The sequence below is a fragment of the Halichoeres trimaculatus genome, unplaced genomic scaffold (genome assembly GCF_033239565.1).
Source record: "Halichoeres trimaculatus isolate MK-OKI-2021-1 unplaced genomic scaffold, fHalTri1.1 fHalTri1_scaffold_9, whole genome shotgun sequence".
NCBI classification, from domain to species: Eukaryota; Metazoa; Chordata; class Actinopteri; order Labriformes; family Labridae; genus Halichoeres; species Halichoeres trimaculatus.
In genome coordinates, this window is record NW_027437188.1 from 18328085 (window position 1) to 18353265 (window position 25181).

At 39.5% G+C, this 25181-nt stretch overlaps 1 protein-coding gene across 2 annotated transcripts; it reads right to left on the reverse strand.

Annotated features, from left to right (window-relative positions):
- Window positions 1–52: 52 nt before the first annotated feature.
- On the reverse strand, window positions 53–23431 carry LOC141798265 (uncharacterized protein C14orf132). 2 transcript variants are annotated; one of them, XM_074680130.1, is made up of 2 exons: window positions 23368–23431; window positions 53–1368 (listed from the first exon to the last, which is right to left on the reverse strand). In XM_074680130.1, exons 1-2 carry the CDS (start codon window positions 23392–23394, stop codon window positions 1150–1152), a joined length of 246 nt encoding a protein of 81 aa, XP_074536231.1. In that variant the 5' UTR covers window positions 23395–23431; the 3' UTR covers window positions 53–1149. The 2 variants fall into 2 exon arrangements, 1 of the variants encoding a protein (XP_074536231.1); XR_012599136.1 differs by lacking the exon at window positions 23368–23431 and adding an exon at window positions 7438–7510 and having other exon boundaries at window positions 1259–1368.
- Window positions 23432–25181: the final 1750 nt, after the last annotated feature.

Consider the following 25181-nt stretch of genomic DNA (forward strand, 5'->3'; position numbering starts at 1 on the left):
TTTATTTTCATCTTATTTTAACTTTTCACATCAGCATCATAGAACTGCATGCTTGAAATATACACACTTAAAAGCAACAGGGCTAATAAAAGGGGTTTGAATTGGCGAGGTCCATTTCTTGTTGCCCATATAGTTCAAAATGTGTTTAGCAAACATAACAATCGCTGAAAATTCAGGGCTCAGAGTAATTATTAAATAATTTGAAAAGAGCAGAACAGAAAGTACAGGTTAGAGTTCCTTACTTTGTACTGGTATCATTAGGATGTCACACACTGACCTCTGACCTCTGTTCCTACTTGAACAAGTACACACTGTTAATCCGATGGAGCAGCGGATGATTTTTCCTCCCCTGATCCCACTAAGAGATCAAGCTATGATCATGTCTAATCCTTGTAGTTCTGGTGAGCTCATCGTGTAACCATGACTGAGAGAGTTTACGTAACACCAGCTTGGCTTGTATAACCAACTGACCATTGGCAAGCATACTACACTGTTATATCAAGGCCAATGCTTTCTTTCAACCTGGATGCAGGATGCATAAATTTAGAATTTTGCCTTGGGGTTGGTGCTCATTAAAACAATTTTAATGTGGCGTTCACATGTGGAGGCAAAGTCCCCTGATGCAGCAGCTCAAACCAGGAAGGTTAATTTGGAAGAAAGGGTATCTAAACGTAGATTTCTGGTTGAAATTAAAAATCCACATTTACATTGACATGGATTAAAACAACCAAAGATTGAAAGTGGCTGTTAAAGAAGAACATTAAGTTTGTGGTCCTATCTGGTTAAAACAAGGATCAACATTTTCAGTCTGATCTGCATAAAAAGCCATTCTGAGAGTCCTTAGTTATGCTTCTCTTTCTGCTTGACCAAAGTGTGGTGGCTTTGTTGCCTGAGAAAATGACACAAAAACAATAAGACATAACCGAGAAACTTTTCACTCAGTTGAAAAAGTATCTAAAGTATTTGAGTTAAGGATCCCATGCAAATTTCATTTAAAAACTTAAAATAAATCACGCTCCAAAGTCCATGGTCATCAATCTAAAAGTCAGGCTATTTTACATAGTCTCTGAAGAAAAATATATTCTCATATCACACAAGATCTCCCATCATCCAACAGCAGTGGCGTCTCTGCTTCTCTTTCCCATCTCGTCAGAAGGCACAGGCGCAAACCACAGCCACCACCACTATGTTTCCAATCGTTGCCAGCACCGCGATCCATAGCCAAATGGTGTCACTGGATACTTTCCCATCATCCTCTGCTTCTGAGGGTCGAGAGTAGCCTGCGTTGAGGTTTGAAGTGGACGTCTGCAGGGACGTGTTGCCGTTGTACGGAGAATCCATGAAGGCCCCGCTCACAGCCGGGAAGTGCTGCCAGAGGAGGAAAGACAGAGATGTTCAGACAAAGGTGAGTATATAGTGAAGTAAACATGCTGCTGTGTGAGTAAAAGAAAGCCATATGGGTCAAGCTGTAAAAGTAAAAAAAAAAAACTGTTATTTACAGAGATATTGCAATATAAAACAAAAAATGAAACGCTAACTTTATTACAAGATGTTTAAGTCACTTAGTTTTGCCATTTTTCCTTTGCTCATCTCTTATCATACGTGTGCATTTTCACAACAATCAGCAGCACAAGTAGTGACTCAGCATGACGCATCCGTCTCAGTGTGGCGCTAAGTTGTTCAACAAATTGATCAGATGGGATCATCGCTGCTGACTAAGCTCTGATTTCTTTCCCCTGCTGAAGGCCCTTATGTTTTCATTTCTGCAATTTTAGTCACAAAAGACTAAAAAGGTGATTCATTCAGCTCTTAATGAATCTCACAAAGACAATCCAAACAACAACAAAGCTCACTCATGAGGTTAACCTCACAGCTGTGCCTGGTCTCAGGACAGCTGTACTGTACAGAAAAGAGGAATCAGCATCTCGAAGGGATTAATTCTCAGACGGATTAACAAAGTCTGCTTCATGTACAGCAAAAAAAGGACATTAACACACACCAACTCACACAGATGCACACAAAGGGATGCAAGAAAATACAAAATAAGTCAGGCATATAATGAACCCCAATGTTTGTCCCAGCTGGATGTGTTTTGTCCCGGAGGGGCTTCCATAGTACCAACAGGGGAAAAGACTCCATTAATACCTACAGGGCTATTTTTGTTATCTAATAACCTTAAATGTCAAGCCAGCCTGAACACTTATGAATATATGTACACACATTGTTTCATCCTCTGAAACACTTTACACACACACATAAAAGCTTCTAACCATTGAGTTATTTGTGTTGCTAATGTTGCTGCCAGCCCTTTATTCTAGATGTGACACTTGTGTCACACACACACTAATGGGTTCAGATGGTCAACTCAGGTGTGAGCACTTCACTCTGACTTTTCACACAAGCTCACATCAATACACAGTCATAACGATAACACAAGCACACAGGCCTGTTCATCCTGTGACATGTCGAGCACAGAGTGAACAGTCTGATGGAAACAGACAGCTCAGTGGCCATTAATAATTCCAGCTCTCACTCTGACAGCTGAAAGGTTTGAGTGAGTTTGACCCTTTAACTTGTGGCTGTTTAGGCGTGTAAAAGCACTGATCTGTGATTGTGGTCGCTGAACAGCATGACCTCCATGACCGTCTGAAATTTTCGGGAAAAGGTGCTCTGAAAGAAATGCTGCTGTTGACTGTTTGATGGGTTGGATTTTTTGGATGTGCTGATTTTCCCAAAAGAAACCAAAGTGTAATGATTTAATGGGGCAGATTTGATGGTGGAGCTAAGATTCTCTCCACAAATTCTGTCTGTATTTCAGGAAATGATCAGTAGACAGTTTGTGTCAACAAAATATTTATTCTTACTTACCGTTAAAAAGCTAAATAAGTAACCTATTTTTACTTAACTATATGAATCCCACCCTGTACCTTATTGTCCCCCACTTTGGTTTTATTCATCAAAAGTTAAAGCAAATTATTGATGGTTAATGCGTAAAATTTTCGCGACACTGAGAACAACCTGAGCACATGTGTCATGTCACATTGAAAGACAAAAAGCAGTTCTGACTCATCTGACCACTGCCTGTTGACACTGTGGTAAAAACAGTTTCTGTCTCAGGCAGAGCAGCCTGAGGTGCTACTGGGTCTTCTCTTAATTGTGTCTGAGTGGTTGTTATCATTTTTCATTTTTCTCACTGAGCATGTTTTCTTTCTTTTAGTGGCAGTGTTTGAGTGAGTGGAGGGTTTTGGGCACTCCCATCCCAGTCACGCCCTTAGTCTGCAATATTTCCCTTGATTACTCATTATGCAGAGAAAAAAAATAGTGGTATTATTTTAAACTACATTTTACAAAGAGAACTTCAAACGTCCTTTCACCATAGCTTAAATTATTTATTGCTAATTTAAACATTTTATCCAAATGAACTAATTGATTGAGCCTCAGTTTTGTCTCTGCCTCTGATTTGCTTGCTACCAATTTGGTGTCCTTTTGAAGTGTTTATAGTAAAGTTGTGCTTTTAGGGTCACTTGAATGAGTTGTTTCCCTCAGCAAAATGAAATAATTTGGTCTCACCCAAGGGGCAACATCCAGTCAGTAAAAATCAAGCCTATGCTTAAGTGCTAAACGTTGCTGTTCGTCAAGAATCGTGTTGAGGCTAGCTGCCGAAAGACCTGAAGTCACGTACCCAGCCATAAAAAACAACTTTTACGGCATTAAAAATCATATTTACAGCCTGGTTCACAAAACGGCTTGGGTCAAAACATTGATTTTGCTATCAGCACACACTGTACGGTGAGTGGTTTAGAAGTTATTAGGATCGTTTGATTGTCTAATCAGAGATATAGCTCAGGTCATGTGACTGATAGGCACCCTGTAGCTGTTCGAAAGGAAACCCACAGCCGGCCACATGTCAAATGTGGCTGCATCCTCAAATTGGCTTAATTTTGGTATCAGGAACAGACCTGTGACAATGGAGAGGCTACGTCCATGTTTTAAACATCTACGGTCTAACCTGGAGTATAGTTACATACAGTGGCACGGAATAGACAAACTAAGAACCAGGTTTCTGTATTTGGTGAATTGCTGTGTGAAAAGCACCAGCTGAAAAAAGAAGAGCAGAGTGTTTGTGACATTAAAGTTTACAACAATGAGATAGCTTTAGTGCTTAAAACTTGACAAATAAGGGACCCTACTTGTGTGATTCTTTTCCACAAAGTTACCGTCACCACTGAAGCTTCACTCGTAGAGGGTTGTTCAGTTTAATGTTATGTCTCACAAGGAAGCTGACGAGATTACAGTGACATGAAGATTTTATGACTGTGGAATTGTCTTAAGCAGTACAAAATATATATGTTTTTTTTTTTTTTTTTTAAATCATCCTGGTGTATAAACTTTGTTTTTTTTTTTTTTCAGTAAATTGCCCAGAAAGAGAAGGTGCTGATCTGTGTGACTGCAGCTATAGTCCAACCTCCCTATGTCTGTTAATGGACTTGTGCTGCCTCCCAGTTTAAGGTTAAGTCATACCTAAAGTGCTCCTCTAGCTTCTCTTAAGTCCCCATGCCTCTGCTCCAAATTGCAGATGTGACTTGAGGCTAAAATGTTGCAGAGGAAACATTTTATAGTGGGGGTAGTTAAAAAAAAAGGGCATCTTCGTTTTTGTTGTCACTGGATGTTACAAGAGAAAGCCATTATGACACGTCTAGTGCTAAAGCTTAGTTAGCTTAAAAGGTAGGTGGAGTCATTAAACCTAAAAAGAAAAAAGAAAAGTAAAGGGAAGAATCTTTGCCTCTAGCTTCAGTAAGGCATGCTGAAGTAACTTGACAGGCGGTTCAATGAGGGCATGACACAGAGGTATCTAACACTTCTGGTCTGAGAGGGGTTGTAGGATCTTGATTTAAATAAATCCTTATTTTGACTCAAGGATCTTTGTTTTTTGCCATAGAGGATGCTGCCAACCTAAACCCCATGTTTGAAGGAGATTTTCCTTGCCAGTGTTACCATGTACTTGCTAGTGGTGGATTAATGTTGAGTTGTAAATAATTTAACCAATGGTACAGTTTAGATACCTGCACAAAACTTTGAGAGTGTGTCAAGATTTTGGACAATGTCCTCAGATATGCTGTTAGCAACATAGCAACTCTGAGGAAAGGGGTCAGAAAAGGATAAATTCCATTAAGAAGTGATCATCCATGCTACTATTAGCCAGACAGTTTGAATCGTCATGATGTAGACACTAGAAATGATTTTTTAACATGCATTTATATTCATGCCAAGTGATCACCTTTCATCCTGTAAAGCAGAGATAACTCTTATGTGAGTTTTTAATTTTAAAGTGAAAAAAATCTAAAATGCTCCTGTAGTTAATACATGGCAGCATAATTTATGAGAAATGTTAAGAGGTTCAGACCTTCCAGATCAGCCACTCAATATGTATATTTTATTTAAAGTGCCTCCCAGGATTTTTCCTGAGCAAAGGACAAGCTCAGGAGTGAGTTGTCATGATCTTATGGGAAGTTTTTAAAAAGAATATAACGTAAAGAATTCTGTTTCAACCAAAGACAAATCCAGACAGACCCAGTACCAGCCAAAGACAGGGCAAATGCACCCGCCTGTTCATTAAAAAAGTCTCTGCCTCAGAGCTGTGTCTGGCTCCAAGAGGGAAACAGCACAGCAAGGTCATTAACAAAAACCTGCTGCAAGGATGACTGAGTGCAGGTGTTGTTACACCTGCTGCTCAGAGGACAAATCATGCACCATGTAAAGACAGAAATCTCTGACTTCTGAAAACGCCAGTGTTTGTTGTATCCGCATACTCTTGAGAAAGTCTTTTTTCTACATCAGAATCTTTCCTTTGAAGACATTTGGCATTAAAAAAGCTTACTAAGTGAAAATCCCAGGCTGAAATTTAAATAATTTTGACAGGACTTGGAACTAAGTGCTTAAAATAAATGATACATGTGGTCACTTCAATCTAAATTTACAGATGAAAACAGAGTGAGAAGACGACCATCGCGTAATGAGGCCAACCGTCCCGTTTATTTCTAACATCCGTCTCCAGTGCAACATTTCTTACACAATGAGGCTTTAACATTGTGGTGTTCATTCATAGAGCATGTAGTCTGCCTGGAACTGAAGAAGACAGTCACACACACACACACAAACAGAAAGACAGATAAAGGGAGCGCCAAAGAACAGCCTTCTGTGCATTCAAGCGTTTAGGATGCACACTTTAAACTAGAATCACGATGAGACAAGAGGTCAATCACTGTGACCTCATCTGTAAACTGCAATCTATGTTAAGGCATCACGGTGTAATCCTCCAAGTTTATCTGTGGTTCACATAATTCCCTGGGAGTACAGGCTCACATACCTGTGTGGTGTATTATAATAGGGACTCATCTGGACTCATCATATAGAACCAGCTGCCAGAAATTAATGAGATTAGATCATTTTGTGAGATTGAGCATCACAGATACTTCAGCAAGAGATGGGATCAGGGATGCTCCCAGTTTTATATGCTTCCGGGCACTGAACTACATATTGAGCTGCAAAAGCAGCAATCTGTTCTTCGAGACTAATGTTAGAGTTATGTAAGAAGCAGTCCTCTATACCGCCAATTCATTGTATATACTTTTTATCATTTAGATTTTTTTTTTTTTTTATCTGTAAGCACATATTTATTCATGTTGTAGAAGTCATGTATAATGAACTGTTTAAAGACTTTTTTCCCACAAAACCCATGCAAGAGGTAACATGACTCCTCACATAAAGGATAGGTGCTATTTCAACAACATACCAGGCACCAGGTAGAGTTACAGCAAACTGACACCCGCTGCAAGAGCATAGCTGCCCACACACAGTCAGTCAGTTAAAGATCTGAATAGTTAAACAAGGATTTAGGAAAATGTCTGTTATGTCATAATAGAAAAAAGTAATGAACAAACAAAGTAGTCCAATTATATTTTCTAAGTCCCAAGGGAAATGTTCAACTTCATACAAATCAAAACTGTTACTGGCTTTCTTTATGTGGAATGACAGTTCATTCCTCACAGAGAGTTTGTCTGAATCTGATTAAATTTGGGCTATATCTTCTCCCCAAGCACTTTTCTTGCATCTAAAAGAGGGACCACATCTTTTTACAACACCAAACAAAAGCAGTTATAGGATAATCCAAACTTGACAAGTGAAAACGGTATCAAAAACTAAGCTTTTGATTTCTGAAATGTCCCTCAAATGTGACTAAAAATCTTCTCCAACAAGATTTAACAGGAGGTTTCTTTGCTACTTTTTTTGGAAGGGGTGCAAGCTTGAAAAAGTGACAGAGAAGAGAGAGGATTTCAAATGTTGAATCGTGAAAGCACTATAAATGACAATGGAATATAAAATACACAAAGAAATGGAGCAATAAGCAATAAAATAGAGTGAAAGACAGAGTTGTACCTACTGCCGGTTGTATGTGCAGGAAAAAAAATAGTTGTTGTGTTCCTGTCTGTCCCGTCTTACACTCTAACCGAGAGCATCCACAGAGCGGAGGAGCACAGCGCTGCATGAGAGTGAGAGTCCATGTGGGAGAGATGTAGAGTGATAGTGGGAGTGTCCACTCAGAGAGAGACGGATCCACTCCCTGTGAGAGTGAGCAAGCCAGTTGAGTTACACAGCACAAGAGCGTGTGTGTGTGTGTGTGTGTGTGTGTGTGTGTGTGTGTGTGTGTGTGTGTGTGTGTGTGTGTGTGTGTGAGAGAGAGAGAGAGAGAGAGAGAGAGAGACATTCTGCTTAGAGCATGAGTAAGTGTGTTTGGAAGAATAAGTGTGTGTGACACAGACAGAGACAGACAGGGCACACCGTGAGCATGTGTAGGTGCAGAGTGGAAGAAACTGTGTGTGTGTGTGTGTGTGTGTGTGTGTGTGTGTGTGTGTGTGTGTGTGTGTGTGTGTGTGTGTGTGTGTGTGTGTGAGAGAGGATTTCCAGGAGGGCCTTTCATCTATGAAACAGCTGAGCCGGATGTTTCCAGCCTCACACAGACAGACTACACATCCCAAGCTGGGTTCCAGTAAAGATCATTCTAAACAAACCCAGTACACACTGTCGGAAACAAGTGTTAAACTGTTAGTGTAAAAACACCATAAAATACACAACAGTGTTATTAGAGACTGAGACATGTGGAGGGTTTTAGAGATACATTCAGAATCATTTTACAGTATGATAACATGTATTTTTCCCAATAAATTATGTGCAAACAGTAACAGCCAATTTCTGGTGTTTCTTTCTGGTCTGGTTCAAAAAAAGCTTTTTTGAAGATGAAAAATTGGAAATTTTACTTGTCTGCTAATAAAATTGTATTAATATAAGCAAATCTAAACCTGTTAATGTTTTGGGAAATTGACTTAAAACAAAATTGTTATGATTTGGTACTGCATAAATAAAAGACTGATTGATTGATTGACTTGATTGCAGGAAAGTAAGTGGGTTGTTTTAACAGACTGGAAGACTTAAAGGTGGAGCAGGATTTGATCATGAAGGAATGAGATCTTGTTGCACCCTGTGTTTCCTGGCAACATTTATTTTCTGTCTAAAACCAACACAGTTCGATGGTCTCAGTGCAGGAAGCTCAAAGCATGAAAAGGATCTTCAGTCTAGGACAGGGGTCCCCAAACTTTTTCCCGTCAGGGCCCAACAACTTTTCCCTTCTCTAATGGGGGTCCAGGGTCAGTTTGTAAAAAAAAAAAAAAACGTGTGACCATCGCAGAGGTGTCCAAACGTAAATATTTATTGTTTCCTAGAAATCCACACATAACCAAATATTAACAACCCTTGCAGGATCTTGACAGGAAAAAAAAAAAGAAAGAAAATAAATAAATCAGTATTAATGAAATAAATGTTAACTAAATAACCCTTTTCAGGTTTTTCACAGAAAAAAAGACCATGAAATTTTAACTTTCTTGTAGATACCACTGTTTGCAGCTCTCTCTCATTAACTTCACTGTAAAAAACAGAAAACATGCAGGCTAAGAAACCAAACTAAGTGTTACAACACCTACCAGCACAATACATTTCACCACCAGTATGGTTGTATAACAGGATTTTTTTTTTAAGGGAGGGGTTTCAGATAGGGCACAAACTGCAGAAGGGTGGTATAGAAAGTTGCGTTCTATGCATGTGTAAGTCTCGATCACGTGACCTGACTGAAAAAAAAATCACAATTTGCCTCTGGTATTGTTCAGGGGGCCGGGCAAAATGTGGAGGTGGGCCGTATCCGGGCCGTATCCGGGCCATAGTTTGGGGACCACTGTCCACTGGTCTAGGACATTTACTTTCCTACTGATCAGTCTTAAACACAACTGCATCTCATATCGTGTGCAGACAGGTGCTTAGTTAATGAGCTACCTTCACTTTTGTAGATGGAGCTCTATATTTCTACTTCAAATATATATATAAATATATATATATATATATATATATATATATATATATATATATATATATATATATATATATATATATATATATATATATATATATGTACATACATACATACATATATATATATATATATATATATATATATATATATATATATATATATATATATATATATATATATATATATATATATATATATATATACATACATACATACATACATACATACATACATACATACATACATATATATATATATATATATATATATATATATATATATATATATATATATAATTTATTTATTTATTGCTACTAACCTTTGTTTTTCAGATTCTGTGACCACCTGTAGTGGTCTGCAGATCACTGATATCCGACATAACGTAGACAACCTGTGAACAACCTCTATCAGATTCAACTAGGTACTATAACATTTATTTCCTGAGCATCTGAGACTGTGTACACGTCAATCAATCCAGGCTAAGGCGTCATGTGTTTTCCCATGCATGTATTCACATACATATGGTCTGCACCTGCGTATCTGCCTGTATGTTGGCACTCTATATGTGCAAAACAGTGTGTATCCGAGTGTGTTTGTACAGTTATTAATAGCATGAATCTATATGCATGGATGACTGTGCATGCACAGGTTAAAGAACTCTGCTAGTGTGCTGTTTTGTGTGGAAATTAATGCAGATAACATCCATCCTAAAGTGCTAACATATTTTTTCTGTTAAAAAAAAACATCAGGAGTAAATTACATTTAAGAATCCTCCAGAACATCGTTATTAGCGTTGAATAAGTTATTTTTTGCCAAGCAGAAATAATGTCAGGTTTTGTTTCTTCCTTTTCCTCCTCTACACACTTTCATTGCTCTCTGTCTCCATCCTGTCATTTTATTCACTCTCTCTCACCTATCACTTGCCACCCTGTCACTTTGATTCAATCAGAGAGTGACTCAGGACCTTCTTGACCGCTCTCTCCATGACTCCACATCTGAACTTTCACCCAGTCTCTCTCCACCACTTCTTCTCTTTCATTTTATACCTCTTAATCTTCTTCCTTTTTCTAGATTTTCTCTCCTCTTCTGCTCCCATCCTGACATTATACCTTTATCCCAGGATGGCCACTGATTGCTCACATGTGATACATCTTGTGCTCGGTATATACGCTCTGCAGGGATAGAGGGATTAGGGGAAAAAAACCCCACAAAGCCTCAGTTCACTGAATCTCTAAAAGTCGTTGCTGCTTAGTTAACATGTATTCATATATTTTGTCTCATAGTGACTGTGTTTTCTGTGTCCATTGGAGCTCATGTGTGAACTTTGTACTAATTGTCTTGTTCCATATACTCAGATACATGCATTGCCTTTGTGTTGGCAAGTGTGTGCAATTGTTTGCATGTGTGTCCTGAAGAGTGTCAATTTTAAAGTGAAATCATTTTCCTTAACATTGGGAATAACTTCACAAAGTGCCTTTGGTAATGACCACATACATGTGCCCGCTGCGACCTAAATGACTGTGCGTACATGGCCAGCAGGAACACAGTTTCATCAATCACTGAGTGTAGTAGCACACACACACACACACACACACACACTGGAGGCTGCGGGGCCATTTAAATTGAGGGGAATTCTAGCGGAATAAGGAGATTTTGGGGGTAGAAAATTATATCTCTTCCATAATTAGCTAAGGAGAAGAGGAAGAGAAGGGCAAAAAGAGGGGAAGCTCACTTATCATTAATGAGGCATTTGTTCACAAGCTATTTATTTCACAACTTATTAGCGTATTCATGACGTTAAGTTTTGCTCCTGGGCACTGGGAACATTTTGGGTTTGTGCACACTGACTAAAATATTCCACTACCAAGGGTAGGAAGATTATATTTACTTTAGGGAACAGAAGTGGATAGAATATTTTTCCATCTGTGACCACTTTAACAGACAAAAAAAAAACAGAATGAAATTAAAAAAAGTAAAGGGGACGGATGTGAATGGAATTAAAGGGTGAATAAACAGCCCCACAGCAGCCAGCTGTTCCTCTATCAGAAACATCTGCTAGGGAGAGAAGGACCAAAAGAGATGTAAAAAGAGCTGAAAAGGGAAAGAAACTGGAGAAGAATCCAGACAAAGAAAAGGGTGGAGAGGTTGGAAATACAAAGTTTTTAAAACACAAAATGAATTCAGTATCTGTCCTGCATAATAAAAATTTATTATAATCCAATAATTAAAACAAACACACTTTGGACAGTTATTCCATCTGTCAGTGACATCTACCTCTGTAAAAGGTATTCAGGAAGATAATTAGGCTGTGTGTCTTCCCCTTATTTAACAATAAAAATGCTGCAGCGCAGCATTTTAAAGTTTGCTAATGTGACGTAGTTGATCATGCTGGAGCCTTGAATCTTCCTGGTCAATACCAATTAAAGAGGCGTTCATAAGCTCAGGTTTCAGTGATACAGAGGAAGTCCAGATTATTGTCCTTGATAATAAAAAAAAAAAAAACATTTGATGTGACTGCATTACTGTTGAGAGAGTGAGTGTTATGGAGAGGAAGTTTGAGGATGTGCTGCTGTGGTCCATGCTGTGAGATGTGGGGGTGCAGGGAGAGGTTGTGAGGGGAACAGTTGACTTGTTTCCCAATTCTGTTGTGGCGGTGAGGGGGTCTGGTTGTTATGATGGGCTGAATGGGAACAACATCAGCAGGAGCATGGTGCTCAATGTAAATGAGGTTGTCTGTGCTTGTGGAGGCCCATTTTTGAGGAGGAAACTATCGGGCTGGATGTTGAAAGGGGCACCATGAGGCTGCAGTGTGGGCTGGGACCTGTAGGGGGAGCTGTGGCTGGTTAAGGGTGTTTGGAGTTTGGACTATAGAGGAAGACAGGGGGCACTGAGGTTTGAGATTGACTGTAAAAATGCAGCTGCTTGTTTGGGTGCAGACCATCACTTTCAAAGGATTTATGGCCCCAGAATAAGTTAAAATTATTAATGAGGTTCACTAAGTGACACATACAGGCAGATTTAAGACATGTAAGGAGTGAGAGGATCCTGCTGGAAAATCAAGTGCAACAATTGTAAGTGGAGAGTGGGTGGCTTATGAAGATGGATTTCCTGGTAGTTTGGATGAAATGGGAAAGTTTATTTAACACTTTTTCGGTGATCTCGGACTGTTGGCAAGATGCATCCATGCAGCCAGCTTGAATAATAATTCAGTTGACAGGTGACATAACTGTACGAAGTAGACTTGGAAGTTTATCATGGGTGTTGCAGACTGTTGCTCCAGGGGAACAGGGTGGAATCAAGGAAGGGACTTGTGCTTTGCCCCCTGCTTGATCCAGGTGAGGTACCGGTAGTACTTGGAGGAGGCAACAGCCGGCCAGTCAGGAGTGATGACACCAGGCGGAGGGGGTGAGACAGTGTCAGCTGGGACAGCACCAGAGGCGAGACAGGACTGATCAGAACTGGATGACTTGAACACCGGTGATGTGAGATGGAAGAGAATGGTGCCTATTTGCAGTTGCTCCTAGCGTGTTAAGTGTGGAGATATGGCACTCCAGTTTGGAGACTTTTGTAAATGAGTACGGTGCAGTTGGTGCAGCCAGAAAGAGAGGTGAGTGGAGCCATGGATGCATATAGCCCCTGGGAACAGAGTAGGAAAAGGCCAATACAGAGCTGAAACTGCACAGTATAACCCCTGAAATACACAAGTAGTGCTACTCCGTTGCGCTGCGTCTTGACTGCGTTTGTCAACTTATACCAGCTGCATGTTCAGTCCAACAAGCTGCATGACTGACAGCCAGCTGGAGTCACAAGACAGAGGAGTTCCTGCGCCTCCCACCCCTTTGACAGGTATTTCTTCATTCATGTTGGGCTGCAAAACCTCAAACCTGTTGGTTTCTGGTCTGGCTCGGCTCATTATTTTAGTTTATCATCTCATAGTCAAGCTAAAAACAAACTAATTTTGATACAGTCTGTTTTATATTGAAAGTCACTTTGTTTTTAGGTAGTTTCCGGCCACAACTTCCTGTCCTGCTTGGTCTTCTCTATGCTAAATTTATGCGTCACAGCTCTGCGTCTGTCAGATAGGATGGCTGCCTATTACATGCAATACGACAGACCAACCACACAGACGTACTGCAACAGAATGGATCCTGTGTAAGTTGACAGATTGATTTGAATGAGACCTATTTGATCCATTTGCGGAGACAGACCCACTGCAGATGCACCTGGTGTATTTTAGCCATAAGTTGTAATTTAAGAGGCTACAAGGATAGCAGTTGCTTGGCAGAGAGGCGGGCACAGTCACAACGAGGGCTCCAAAAACTTAGACGTAGAGAGAATGAGAGGAAAATACTGCTTCAAGAGGGGAACCGAGCTAATAGAGAGCCTCAACAGAAAAAGACAATTAGGAGTCATCTACATGGGTTAGTAAAAAGAGAGTGATAGATCCAGAGGAAACAGAGAGAAAGGATTGTTCTCACAGCTGGTTGAGTCTATGTGTACTTTTGCTGCAGGCTTTTTACAAGCTGACTGACTAGAAAAGAACAGCACTTACTGACATAATTAAGTGACCTTACCCAGCTTAAACACACACAGACACACACACATATACACTCACAATGAACATACTGAAAGATGCAATTGCCGTTTCAAAGGTATTTGCAAGTATTCACCAGCATATACCTATAGCTGCCTTTTTTAACTACTGCCCTAAAAGATCAAATCAAGTTAAATAAAATAAGATTTCTACAGGCTTTTGAAACTTATGGTTTAAGCAAAAGAAAGAGCCAGACAATCATTCTATGGAACAACAAAATCTGTTCAGAAAGGCTGAGGTGCACGGACACATCAACAAAATATTTCCGTGTGTCTCTGATATTGTTCTTACATCATCCTCTTGAGCTCTCATACGTAATGTCTTTCTTCTGGACAAACTACTGAGTAGAGGAAAAAAACAGCTTAGTAACTGATCTTTAAAAGTGCACATGTCACATGGCTTCTCTGTTCTTTGTAGAGTCAGATGCACAGCCACACGAACATGTTACATAGCCACTTTAAAATCTTGAATTATTAACACGAGCTGTCAAGGACATCTGTGATGTAATGTAAGCTTAGCATGATTTAACTGAATCATCATTACTCTTCTTTTTATCTCAGGCAGCCTGCTTACAATGCATTAAATATTTCTCAAGCATGTCTTACCAATAAAAAAAATTTAATGCATAATGTATTTGCTTTAAGATGTGGACCATCACTCAATGATCATTATTGTTAATACTTAGGGGATTGTTGCTAGGTGAGGTAGCTGCTGTTAACACTTGTTTTTCTCTCTGCCATTCTGAAATTTTAATGCCAGGCCTGTTGTTTCACATGACTGACAATTTTTCACCACTAAATAAAAACATGTGGAGTGTAAAATTCAGTTTTTGCCGCTGTTTGTGGCTTAGCCTTGAGGCTATCCTTGTCACGATCTGTATGAATAATGTGCAGACTTTCTGACGTCACCCATTGCTTTGTTTACAGCCTCAAGCTGTGTATTTGTGCTGTCACCAGATTGAAGCCTTCATACAAATTTAAGTTAAGGAAAATATAAAATACATTTCTCTGACATGGCAAAAGAAATGAGTTATAGAGACTAAAGGGATAAATGCTGCACTGGAAAAATGTTGATTGATTTGCACTCAGCATTGGGTATTGCAATATATTAACTCATGGAGATTTACAGAACTGTATAAAGCATAGATATAGTCTCAGTAACATTACTCATAAGTTCTACTTACTAAAAACTGAACAGATGTTGATGTTGAAGCTGAAGCTACTGCCTAGTCAACTAGTAAACAGCTCTAGTATGCTCACCTGTCAATCAAATCTCCAACACTCCTGAATGAGAATCACTCTTGGTCTGATTATGACAAAAAAAAAAGACAAGAAATGAAATAAGTTACCCCCCTGTAGTAAATAGAAATAAACTAGAGAGACTAAAACCAGACTGTGAACATATTTTACTCTGCTGTACAATGAGTGTTTTAGCAATGGCTCTATGTGGGATTTCCCCGCTTTAGGAGGAAGCCTCAAGTGGACACCTGAGGAACTACAGGTACTAACTTGACTTCTCTGTGCCACTTTGTTTGGTTTTTTTTGCTGGTTTTTTTTTGTAATTTTCAAAGGAGCTGCTGTGTTATCTGCACCCATAAACTTTTCAATGTGATTCATACAAACCTCATGCGTAAGGAATTAGTTATCATAATTGGACACCTATCACAGCAAGACAAGGGGTCTTACCTCACTAATAGTTTTACCACAAATGCTAATCCTTCAAATGCTAATGGAAAACAGCTGTTTTGCCACAGTGTCAACTGCAGAGGTTTAATGTGTCACAACTTCGTTCTGTGGCTTGATTAGATACGACATGAGTGATCTGGTTGTCCCTGATTTTGCTTGTGAATCCAGTACCCTTGTTATGGGGTTTGGGATCACAGTATTTTAAGGTCCCATATTATGCAAAAATCACTTTACTAAGTCTTTTAGAGAAATTTGTGAGTCTTTGGCTTTCCTCCCAGCCCACAAAATGTGAGATTTAATGACAAAAAACCTGTACTTAGTAGTGCTTGTGAATGTAAAATCCTGATCTAAAATGAGCTGTTTGGATTTGGGGGATTTGCTGATTGCAGCGATTCCCTTTTTTGACCAATCACGAGCAAGTCTGACCTGATTGGTCCACTGGAGCAGATACCCTGAACCCCCTTCCCGTGCACTCATCAGTGCTTTGTTTTTGGCTGTAAACAGCCACATAGTTCCATGCACAAGCTTCCCATCTCAGAAGAAGACAAGACTAAGTGGCTAGAGTTCATTTATCAAGGAAATGTGCCAGCTACACTCAGTAAAACTGTGCATGTGTGTGCTAGTCACTTCACAGCAGGCTGCTTTTCTAACTTTGCACAGTACAACAGAGGGCTAGCGAATAGACTGGTAATGAATCCAGGCGCATTACCAACCAGCCGCCAACAAACCTCGGACCCTGGAAATATGAGTATTTTAAATAACCCCCCCCCCGTCTCTGTGTTAGCTTCAGGATGCTAACTTTAACAGCAGTTAGCCTTTTGTTTTAGCCTGTAAGAAGACTGGGGCGGTATCAGCGGTGGCTCATTTCCATATGAAGGCCACGCCCCCTAAATCAGACCGTTCTGAACAGAGGGGCTATGAGAGCCTGAAAACAATGCTGCTGTGCTTGATTTATTGGCTTTTTGGACCAAAACATGTTTTGAAACTACCATTTTATGAAGACATCAATGACTCATATGAAACTGCAGAAAAGGAGCATAATATAGCACTTTTAACACAGCCTAGTCAATAGAAAGAAAGCCAGGCAATGAAAACTAATGCCCACAATGGTTTTTCAAAAATAGAGATTTGTTACACTCTACATACCACAAGAAAACACCTCTAGTTAAATCAATCTGAATCTAAGTCCAGTCCATATGTTAAGACCAACTTTAGACACGAGGATTATGTTTTCTTTGTACAGCTGAAAACTCACCCTACACTTCTCCAGCATCACTAGTTTCCTTTCTGTCTCTACAATCTGGCATGCCAACACGTCAAACCAATAATCTCAAAAAGTTTTTGTTTGCAAGCTCTACAGAAAACTTCCCTGTGCTCCCTCTTGTGTAACAGCTCCTCAAAGTAGTTCTAGAAAGCAGTTACATAAATAACTTTAGCCAATGGTTTTGTATAAAGGCAGCATATTAATATATAATGAAATCCAATGTGTAGTGAAAAGGCAAGTAAACCTGCAACCAAGCACAAAAGCAACTTAGTGAGCAAACACTCACTCAACAGATATGCATGCAGAGGCTGCATCACAAACACACAATGCATCACACACAGACTTTCTGCCCTCACGTTAACTCTCAGCTTACTGTGGGCTTCATCTTCATGCTCTGTTGAACTCCATTTCAATAACTCTGTGCTTTGCTGAACAGACATATTAGCCCCATTACTGTCACATGCATTGAGAAGGAAAACCCAAGTATGTGTGTATCATGAAACCTGGCCTCTTGTTAACACCTAAAGGAGCTCTACTGTCACAGAAGATGAACTCAGGAAACAAAAGAAAAGCTGCCCCTCGGTCATGAAAAGGTAAGTAATGTCTGTTGTAAAAAGATGCAGAAATCAACGGATCCCTCATTGCTGATGACTGATTAATGTGTATTTATTGCAACATCTGCTTTGATTCATTTTAACTCTCACAAAGTTTGCACAGGTAATGTGCAGTATTAATCTAACTTTGGCAGAACAGTACCAGTATGATAATGATGTCAGTCTTAGTTGCAAGAAAATGGAAAAAAAAAAAATGTAGTTTTTTTTCCTACAATAGATTTTTTTTTATCAGTTATGTCACTGCCTGTTCAGTCATTTTATGCCACACATAATATTTTAAAGCGTATGTCCTGGTTGATCTAGTGTTTTGTGTTAATCCACATTGTAATGTATTAGAAGTAATGCTGTGTAGGAGGGATATTATCCTAATCCTCTAATTGACAAGAAAACAAAAGTATGATAACAGAGACTACACAACAACACAGCCACAGCTTCTCATAAAGCCAATGCTGTGTTACAAATCTAAAGCTAAAGGTGATTACTGGTGCTAAAGAAATAATCTCCCACTCACACAATACACTTTATATAATGAGGTTCCAGGTTGAACAAGTTCATTGTGAAGTTAAACATGCACAATTGTTACACCCACAACTGTAGGCATCCAACTCTACTTTAAAAGTCTATGAAATTAAACCTTTAAAATCCTATAGCATGTGATTGGTGCTGGAATAATAAGTCATATTTGAATTGAGTTTTTGCAACTTTTCACAAACCATTACATCATGGAGGAGCATACTGATCCCCGTGGTAAACAGGATTGGCTACTGAAAAATTTATGTAATAAAGTGTGATCATGTCCGCCCATATAACTCTGACATGTGCGTGTATGTCTAATCTGTCATGCATCCATCCTGGATACACCATCACACAGTTTATACTTTGCATGCCATGAGTGACTCATCTGTTTGCTGGATTAGTCACCAGCGGTTATCTCAGCTCTATATGTGAAATAACAAAGGCATAAGAAGAGAGAAAAGCTGTGTAAGTTTAAAGACAGTATGGACAGCCCTTCACCTTGGAAATGGACCTAGCCAAGGTAAAGCACCACGGGTGGCTCTTCAATAATAAATCCAACATTTGTAGAAGTTTCAACTTCTGTCATTCAGCTTTGGATATCAGAGAAGATTTAAAAGCACTAAAGAGCTACAAAAAAATCAAATTCAGAATCAAAACTTTGTTTAAAGGCCACATAGCTGTATTATGGAAAAATTAGCACAGTAACTGCACTACAGCAATTTATTCCTAAGCGTGGGAAAGGGGAGGCACAGGTGCAGTGCACAGACTTGGGGCCAAAATATGAATATCCCACCAACATAAAAAAAAAATATATATATACTTTCTTCCACTTGCACTGGTAAAATTCACATATAAGTAAACATGCCAAACCCATATTTAGCTGTTTTCAGATGTAAAACTCGAGCCAGCTAATCAGATGGACCCCCTGTCATTCAGCTGTGATGACTCAGAACGAAATACTGTTTCCTGATGAATACACAAGACCGCGAAATAAAAGTTTTCCAAAATCTTAACTTTGGCTGGAGTTTTCAGAAAACATCGTTTTTAGTGAGATAAAACTGTTGTTTTGAGTGGATGACAGGCATAAAAGTATAAAAATATATGCAGTTTCCCAGATACCCAGCTACATGTTGGCATGGTCTGAATCATGAAGCACCTCACAGACACTTCTCAGAACCCTCATCAGCCACAACCCATAGGGGTACACTCATAGAAGCCACACCACAGACTGAACCCATAAAAGAAAGGATTAAATGGCAGAAAATGGGCGGCACAAAGGAGTGGTCAAACATTGATGAGGCCTTGGATAGAGTCTTTGAAGTTACACTAGTAGGAACAGCAGAGGGGAACGGAAATCCTCTCAATGAGATCATGTACAATCGAGGTAAAGAGCACTTTGGTGTAGTTGAAAGAAAGGCCAACACCAAGGCAACAAAACAACCAAACAAGGGGGGGAAATGGAAGATCCATAACCTAAGGAAAGAGATAAAGATCCTTAAAAGGATGTACAAAACTAGCAACACTGAGGAGATAGAAAGGTTAAAAGAGTTCACAAGCAGCCTTGTCCCTTAACAACTTCACTTCTAAGCATTGTTTACCCTTTCTATTGAAATCAAAAGGCAACTGGCCCCTCCTCTTCAACATTAAACAGATTTTCCCTTTCACTAAAAGAAAGAGCAGATCATGATAGATCGGGCCCACTATGTGTCACTGAGAGGCTCCCTGAAGTGTCTGATAAACCTCTGAGCAGATGGTAATCTGGCCCAACTCTCCATCACACACACTTTGATGGACACGACTTAATCAGGACCAATTTAACTTTCACTCACAGTTCAAAAGAGGAGATCTGTTATCGACCAAGGGGGAACCTGCAGTCCTCAACACAAGGTCAAACGCTGGTGCTAAACAGGACTTCATCATTGGTCAAAACTACCACAACAGGTATTGATGGAAACAGATCAACACTTGACACAATGCCAATAAAAAGTCACAGTCTTGTAACATTTTGAGCTGCTGAATAAAAACGAAGCTTGACTTTCATGTCCACAGTGTGTTTTAGGAGCCACAGATTATTTTCACAGAGTAGAAAAACCCTTTATCTCTCAGTTTCTGGGGAAAAGTTTTTGAGTTTCATGTTTATTATCACTGATAATACTCAGTGGTTGACTTCAGAAGGTCCACAGACAGTTAGTGTGGGGTGATTAGAGACCACACATTGAGCACACCTGATTAACTATCTGAGAACAGATGGCTATCAGATGAGGCTCTCCATCAAACTCGTTCAGTCTGACAGGGTTCACGTCTGGAGCACGCACAGTGACAACACTCGGCAAATTAAAGGGGAATACCACTCAATCGAGAAACCAGAAAATGGGACACTGAATCTGCTCACTGTGCGGGAACAATATCACAGAGGAGAAATTTGACCCTGTGGTACAGTAGTGGAAATCTTGACTGACTCATCTGGATCCTCATTCATTGAGTTTGTTTTTGCACAGAGGATTTGTTGATTTAGTGTTAAAGAGCAGATGGCTATCATAAAAAAAAAACTTTCTCATCAAGTCTGCACATTGGACAGGATGCTCAGAGGGAACACTCCATACATTCTAACCATCAGCTATCATCCTATGGCAGAGGAGCGAACTTTGGATAAGTCAACTTGTGATGATCAGCTTTTTGGGGCCTCCACTCCAGTGTTTAAAGGCTTCTGCCAAAGCTTCCCTCTCTATGCACTGAGACTAAACACTGGAGAAGAAAGACTGGAGTTGAGACAGAATTTCTTCAAGTATATTTTTGCTGTTTGAACATAAAGTTTAACACTTTTGATGCCTAGATTTTTATGAAAAATGTGTGAGCACAGATTAAAGTCCACAAAGATTTTAATTTTGCTTTCAGTTTTTTTCTCTACTTTTCTCTCTCCTGCACTTCTCTTTCTCTCTTTGGCAACCAGCAGATGGCAGGTTTTTACTTGAGAACAGGTGGACTATTTCCAAGCTGACTTAGAGTTGAGTTCAAAATCTGATAAACCAGATTTGCTATAGGAGACGTTATTAAAAAGACAGCTGTGAACAGGGACAGAAAATGTGGAGAGCGGAGAGTGGGGGATTGCATGAAAAGTCATGAAAGGCAATCGGAGGACCATAGTTTTCTTATATGAGGGATGCATTTATACCACCAAGCCAATAAACACCCTTTAAAGTTACTTGTTTTTACTCAGTTATGGTGACCACCAGCATTTGTCCATCTAAATATCCTGTCTCTAGATCTACCGTCAGGGCTGTCTCAGAGCTTCACATCTGTTTGCTCTGTCCTTTGAGCTTGTTACTCGCACTTGTCAATAGTCATACTGTAGAGTCCCTGGCAATATGCAATACTTTACATCACATGTTTTTGTATGCAGATGGTATTTTCCTTTTTCAGAAATCTATCTAGATCAACAATACATTTGCTCAGTCTCTTCAAGAATGTTGGTAACCTGTCAGGTTACAAGCTAATTCAAAAGATAAACATCATTAACGCCTTCAAGGAATTAAAAAGGCAAGTATCAACCTTTGACATCTCTGCTGTCCACAACTTTAAACACTTTGGGTTTACATTTTCCCCTCACTTAATACAATAACTGCGGATAATTATAATAAGGTATGAAAATGAATGAAATTCATGAAGACTCAAAGAGATTGTGCACATTCCAGAAACAATTAATACATCCTTATAATGTAACTAACAATGTTTTTTCAATGTTACTCATAAAATAGTGAGAAAGGATTTTGAAACAATTATTTAGTCACCAAATCCAATCACCAAAAGTACTTATTTTTTTTCTCATCTAACAGATGGTGAACCCATTATTTTTTCAGAATGTGAGGAAAGAGGCATTCACAAGCTCCCAAGATATTGTAGGGCACCAAGGCCTTTGTGAATTCCAAGACTTCCAGAGTTTCCCCCAGACAGATCAAAAAAGTGGCCACACTTCCATTTGAAATATGATGGGCCACTCCGGCTGCTGAACCAGACCCTAAACTATGATTAGTCGGTTGCCTTGATGGAAACAGAACTTACACTCAACTCTCTAAGCTGTGTTGCAACAGTTCGCTAGTGACTTATAACATCTTGAGACCCAGCGTCCACATATGTGGACATTACATTCCTGCCAGTCAAACCCATGATACTTTGTTTTTTTTAAACTTTGACCAATTAATCACATTTTGGGACACTACCCACATCATCTTTTGGTATAATCCATCCATTTTAGTGAAAAAAAATCAATGAATTTAAGTTCAATAACACTACTTACAAACTAACAAACAACTCATTGAGAACTTATAACACAAATACCGTAATCAAACTTCCCATAAAAAGACCAAGTTTAGTTGTTATACTTGTTAGGTCTTACTTATCCCAAATAGCAAGTCGTATGAAAAATCCTTCACAAGACAAAAGCTCTGGTCTTGAGAGGTTAGCATAGCATTTTGGGTATCCTAAAATGAGTGCAAGCTGATTTGATTAGTTGATAAGGAAGTTGACAAGGGGAAGATGAATAACAGTCTTCTGTTGGCCTAAGTCAAAATTGTCTGCACTTCCTCTAACTGTGATAAACTATTCTCAACAGATCATCAACTCTTTATCTCGTGAAAAGCATTTGTTCCAAACTGTTCCGCTGCAAACTGAGCAACCAAGTCACATTGCCTCACAGCAGTAAAAGCAGGCCTTTCGCTGTGCTTCCACTTGAAAGCTACAGCTGAGGAAATGCTTTTAAAACATAGCCAAAGGCTTCAAAACTCACCGAAAGGATCTGGACTGCAACATACAGCTCTGCCCCAAGCTAGTTAAAGCTCAGCGTCATAGGTCAAAGGAGGCAGAGAAGAAAAAACAAGCAGAAAATAGGACAAGAATAGTTTACCACAGCATGGAGCAAAGTAAGAGATGAAACCTTGGCAGGAGGAAACAAACATACTGCGTGTTGCTCTCAACAGATATAGACAGTTAAAAAAGATTTCAGATCTACAACCCACTGTGTGTGTTTTATTTCCAAGTAATTTTTTCTTTGCACTCTCTTTCTGCCAGATGACAACTTTCTTTTTTTTTCATTGCGGCACTCAAATAATAAGAAAGCTCAACAGCAGTCTCTTTGTGAACACTGACTGCCTCCTACAAACTGTCATCTGCAGTGTCATCCAAGTAAATCATAGGCCGTAAATAAACTAATAACACCAAACAAAGGGATTCTGTCACCTTAATTTATAACCCTCTAGACAAACATATTTCTGCATTCTTACCTGTGCTGCCATCAGTGATAACTCCATAATTCCTGAATCACTAGCTGCCAGCGTGATGGTTAAAACAAAAAGAAAAAGGTCCTTACTTTGATGGTAAAGAAATGTAAAAAGAGGCAGTAGGAAGGTTAAAGGCAGTGCTGTGCTTCACTGGATGTGTGCAGTTATGGGTGTGCTGCATAATGACACAATGAATGCTTTCATGCTTCATGGAAGAGTTTATTCACTCAGCCCATCTCTCTCCTCCTTTCTCTCTCAGTACTGTATGGGTGTACAGTATATGCTGAGCGTGAGGGGGAATGTAAGGGGGAAACTTGCACTACAAGCATGTCATGGTAAAGCTTGCAGAATTATTGATGCTGGTTTGGCTTTTGCATGTGAGCTGTTAAGGCATTGCTACTCCATACATACTTTTGCAACTGCTGTCTTTGAGATAAACTTTATAACCCCAGTGGTTTAGGCTTGAATTATTCATCTCCATCAAAATACACATTTTAAAACTTTCTCTGTACATGCTTGCTCGTACAATTTTCTCCTACTTGAGTCCATCTCAGGTTTATAAAGGTTTTATGTAATTTAGCTAATGGCTTTATACTGATCAAATATTTATTCCAAAATGTTTTATAGATCTGTTACAATGCATTAATAACAGTAACCAGGTTTGCAAGGATTTAAAAGCTTCCTTTACCGTGGTGTATCCCCAACAAGACCAGCAAGAGTGCTGTTTTGACTTTTTAGCTCAGTCATTAATTCATCAACGATACATGATGGTGGATAAATCCATTGGAAGTATTTTCTATAAAACTCATGAGGCTTGATAAATTCTCAAAAAACAACTACTTAATTAATTAATCAAACACATTAATATTTGTATTTATAAATTATTTTGATAGAATAGAACCATATTTGTCATTGCAGCAAGTACAACGAAATTGCAATGTAAAATCCCTGAGCTCGGGCTGCATGGTGGCGCAACGGTTATCGCTGTAGCCTCAGCAAGAAGGTCACCGGTACGACTCCCAGCTTGACAGATGGGCCTTTCTGTGTGGAGTTTGCATGTTCTCCCCGTGCATGCATGGGTTCTCTCCGGGTTCTCCGGCTTCCTCCCACAGTCCATAAACATGCTCATCAGGTTAATTGAACTCTCTAAATTGCCCATAGGTGTGAATGTGTGCATGAATGGTTATCTGTCTATGTCAGCCCTGCGATTGACTGGCGACCAGTCCAGGGTGTACCCAGCCTCTCGCCCACTGACGGCTCGGATAGGCTCCAGCCACCCGGGACCCTGAACAGGATAGGCAGTTAAGAAAATGAATGAATTAATAATATCCCTGAGCTCCAGGTATATCCCATCCAAGGGCAGCTTGAGAAACTTCACGCCCCTTGTTGGAAAAGAGGTGGGTTGTATGACATACATCTAAGTGTCACTCCTACTCTGCTTTCCCATACTGCCTTGCAGGGTACCTCTAACTGGGTGCTCAGTATCTTCCCACGCTGCTATCCTGACAGAGCTACTTCTTCTACGCTGCCTTACAGGGTACCTTTAACCGTGCACTAAGTCATGTTCCCACACTGTTATCCTGACAGGGTACATTTTCACACTGCCTTACAGGGTACTTTTTACTGTTCACCTCAGTTAGTTTCCCATACTGCGATCCTGACAGGGTACCTCACAGATAGTTTGTCACTCTCAAATGATGTCTTTGTTCTTAATTCCTCACATACTTAAACTACTTCTTATTGGAAATGTGACGCTATCAATCTGACCAAAATACACTAAAATTATTAATCTGACTCCATTCTCCTCTCACCTCTTT

Excerpts from the sequence above, each read along its gene's own strand:
- LOC141798265 (XM_074680130.1), bottom strand. The coding sequence starts at position 23,394 with ATGGAGTTATCACTGATGGCAGCACAG. Across the intron at positions 1,369-23,367 it reads TATCACTGATGGCAGCACAG|CACTTCCCGGCTGTGAGCGG; the intron begins GTAAGAATGCAG and ends CTCCTCTGGCAG.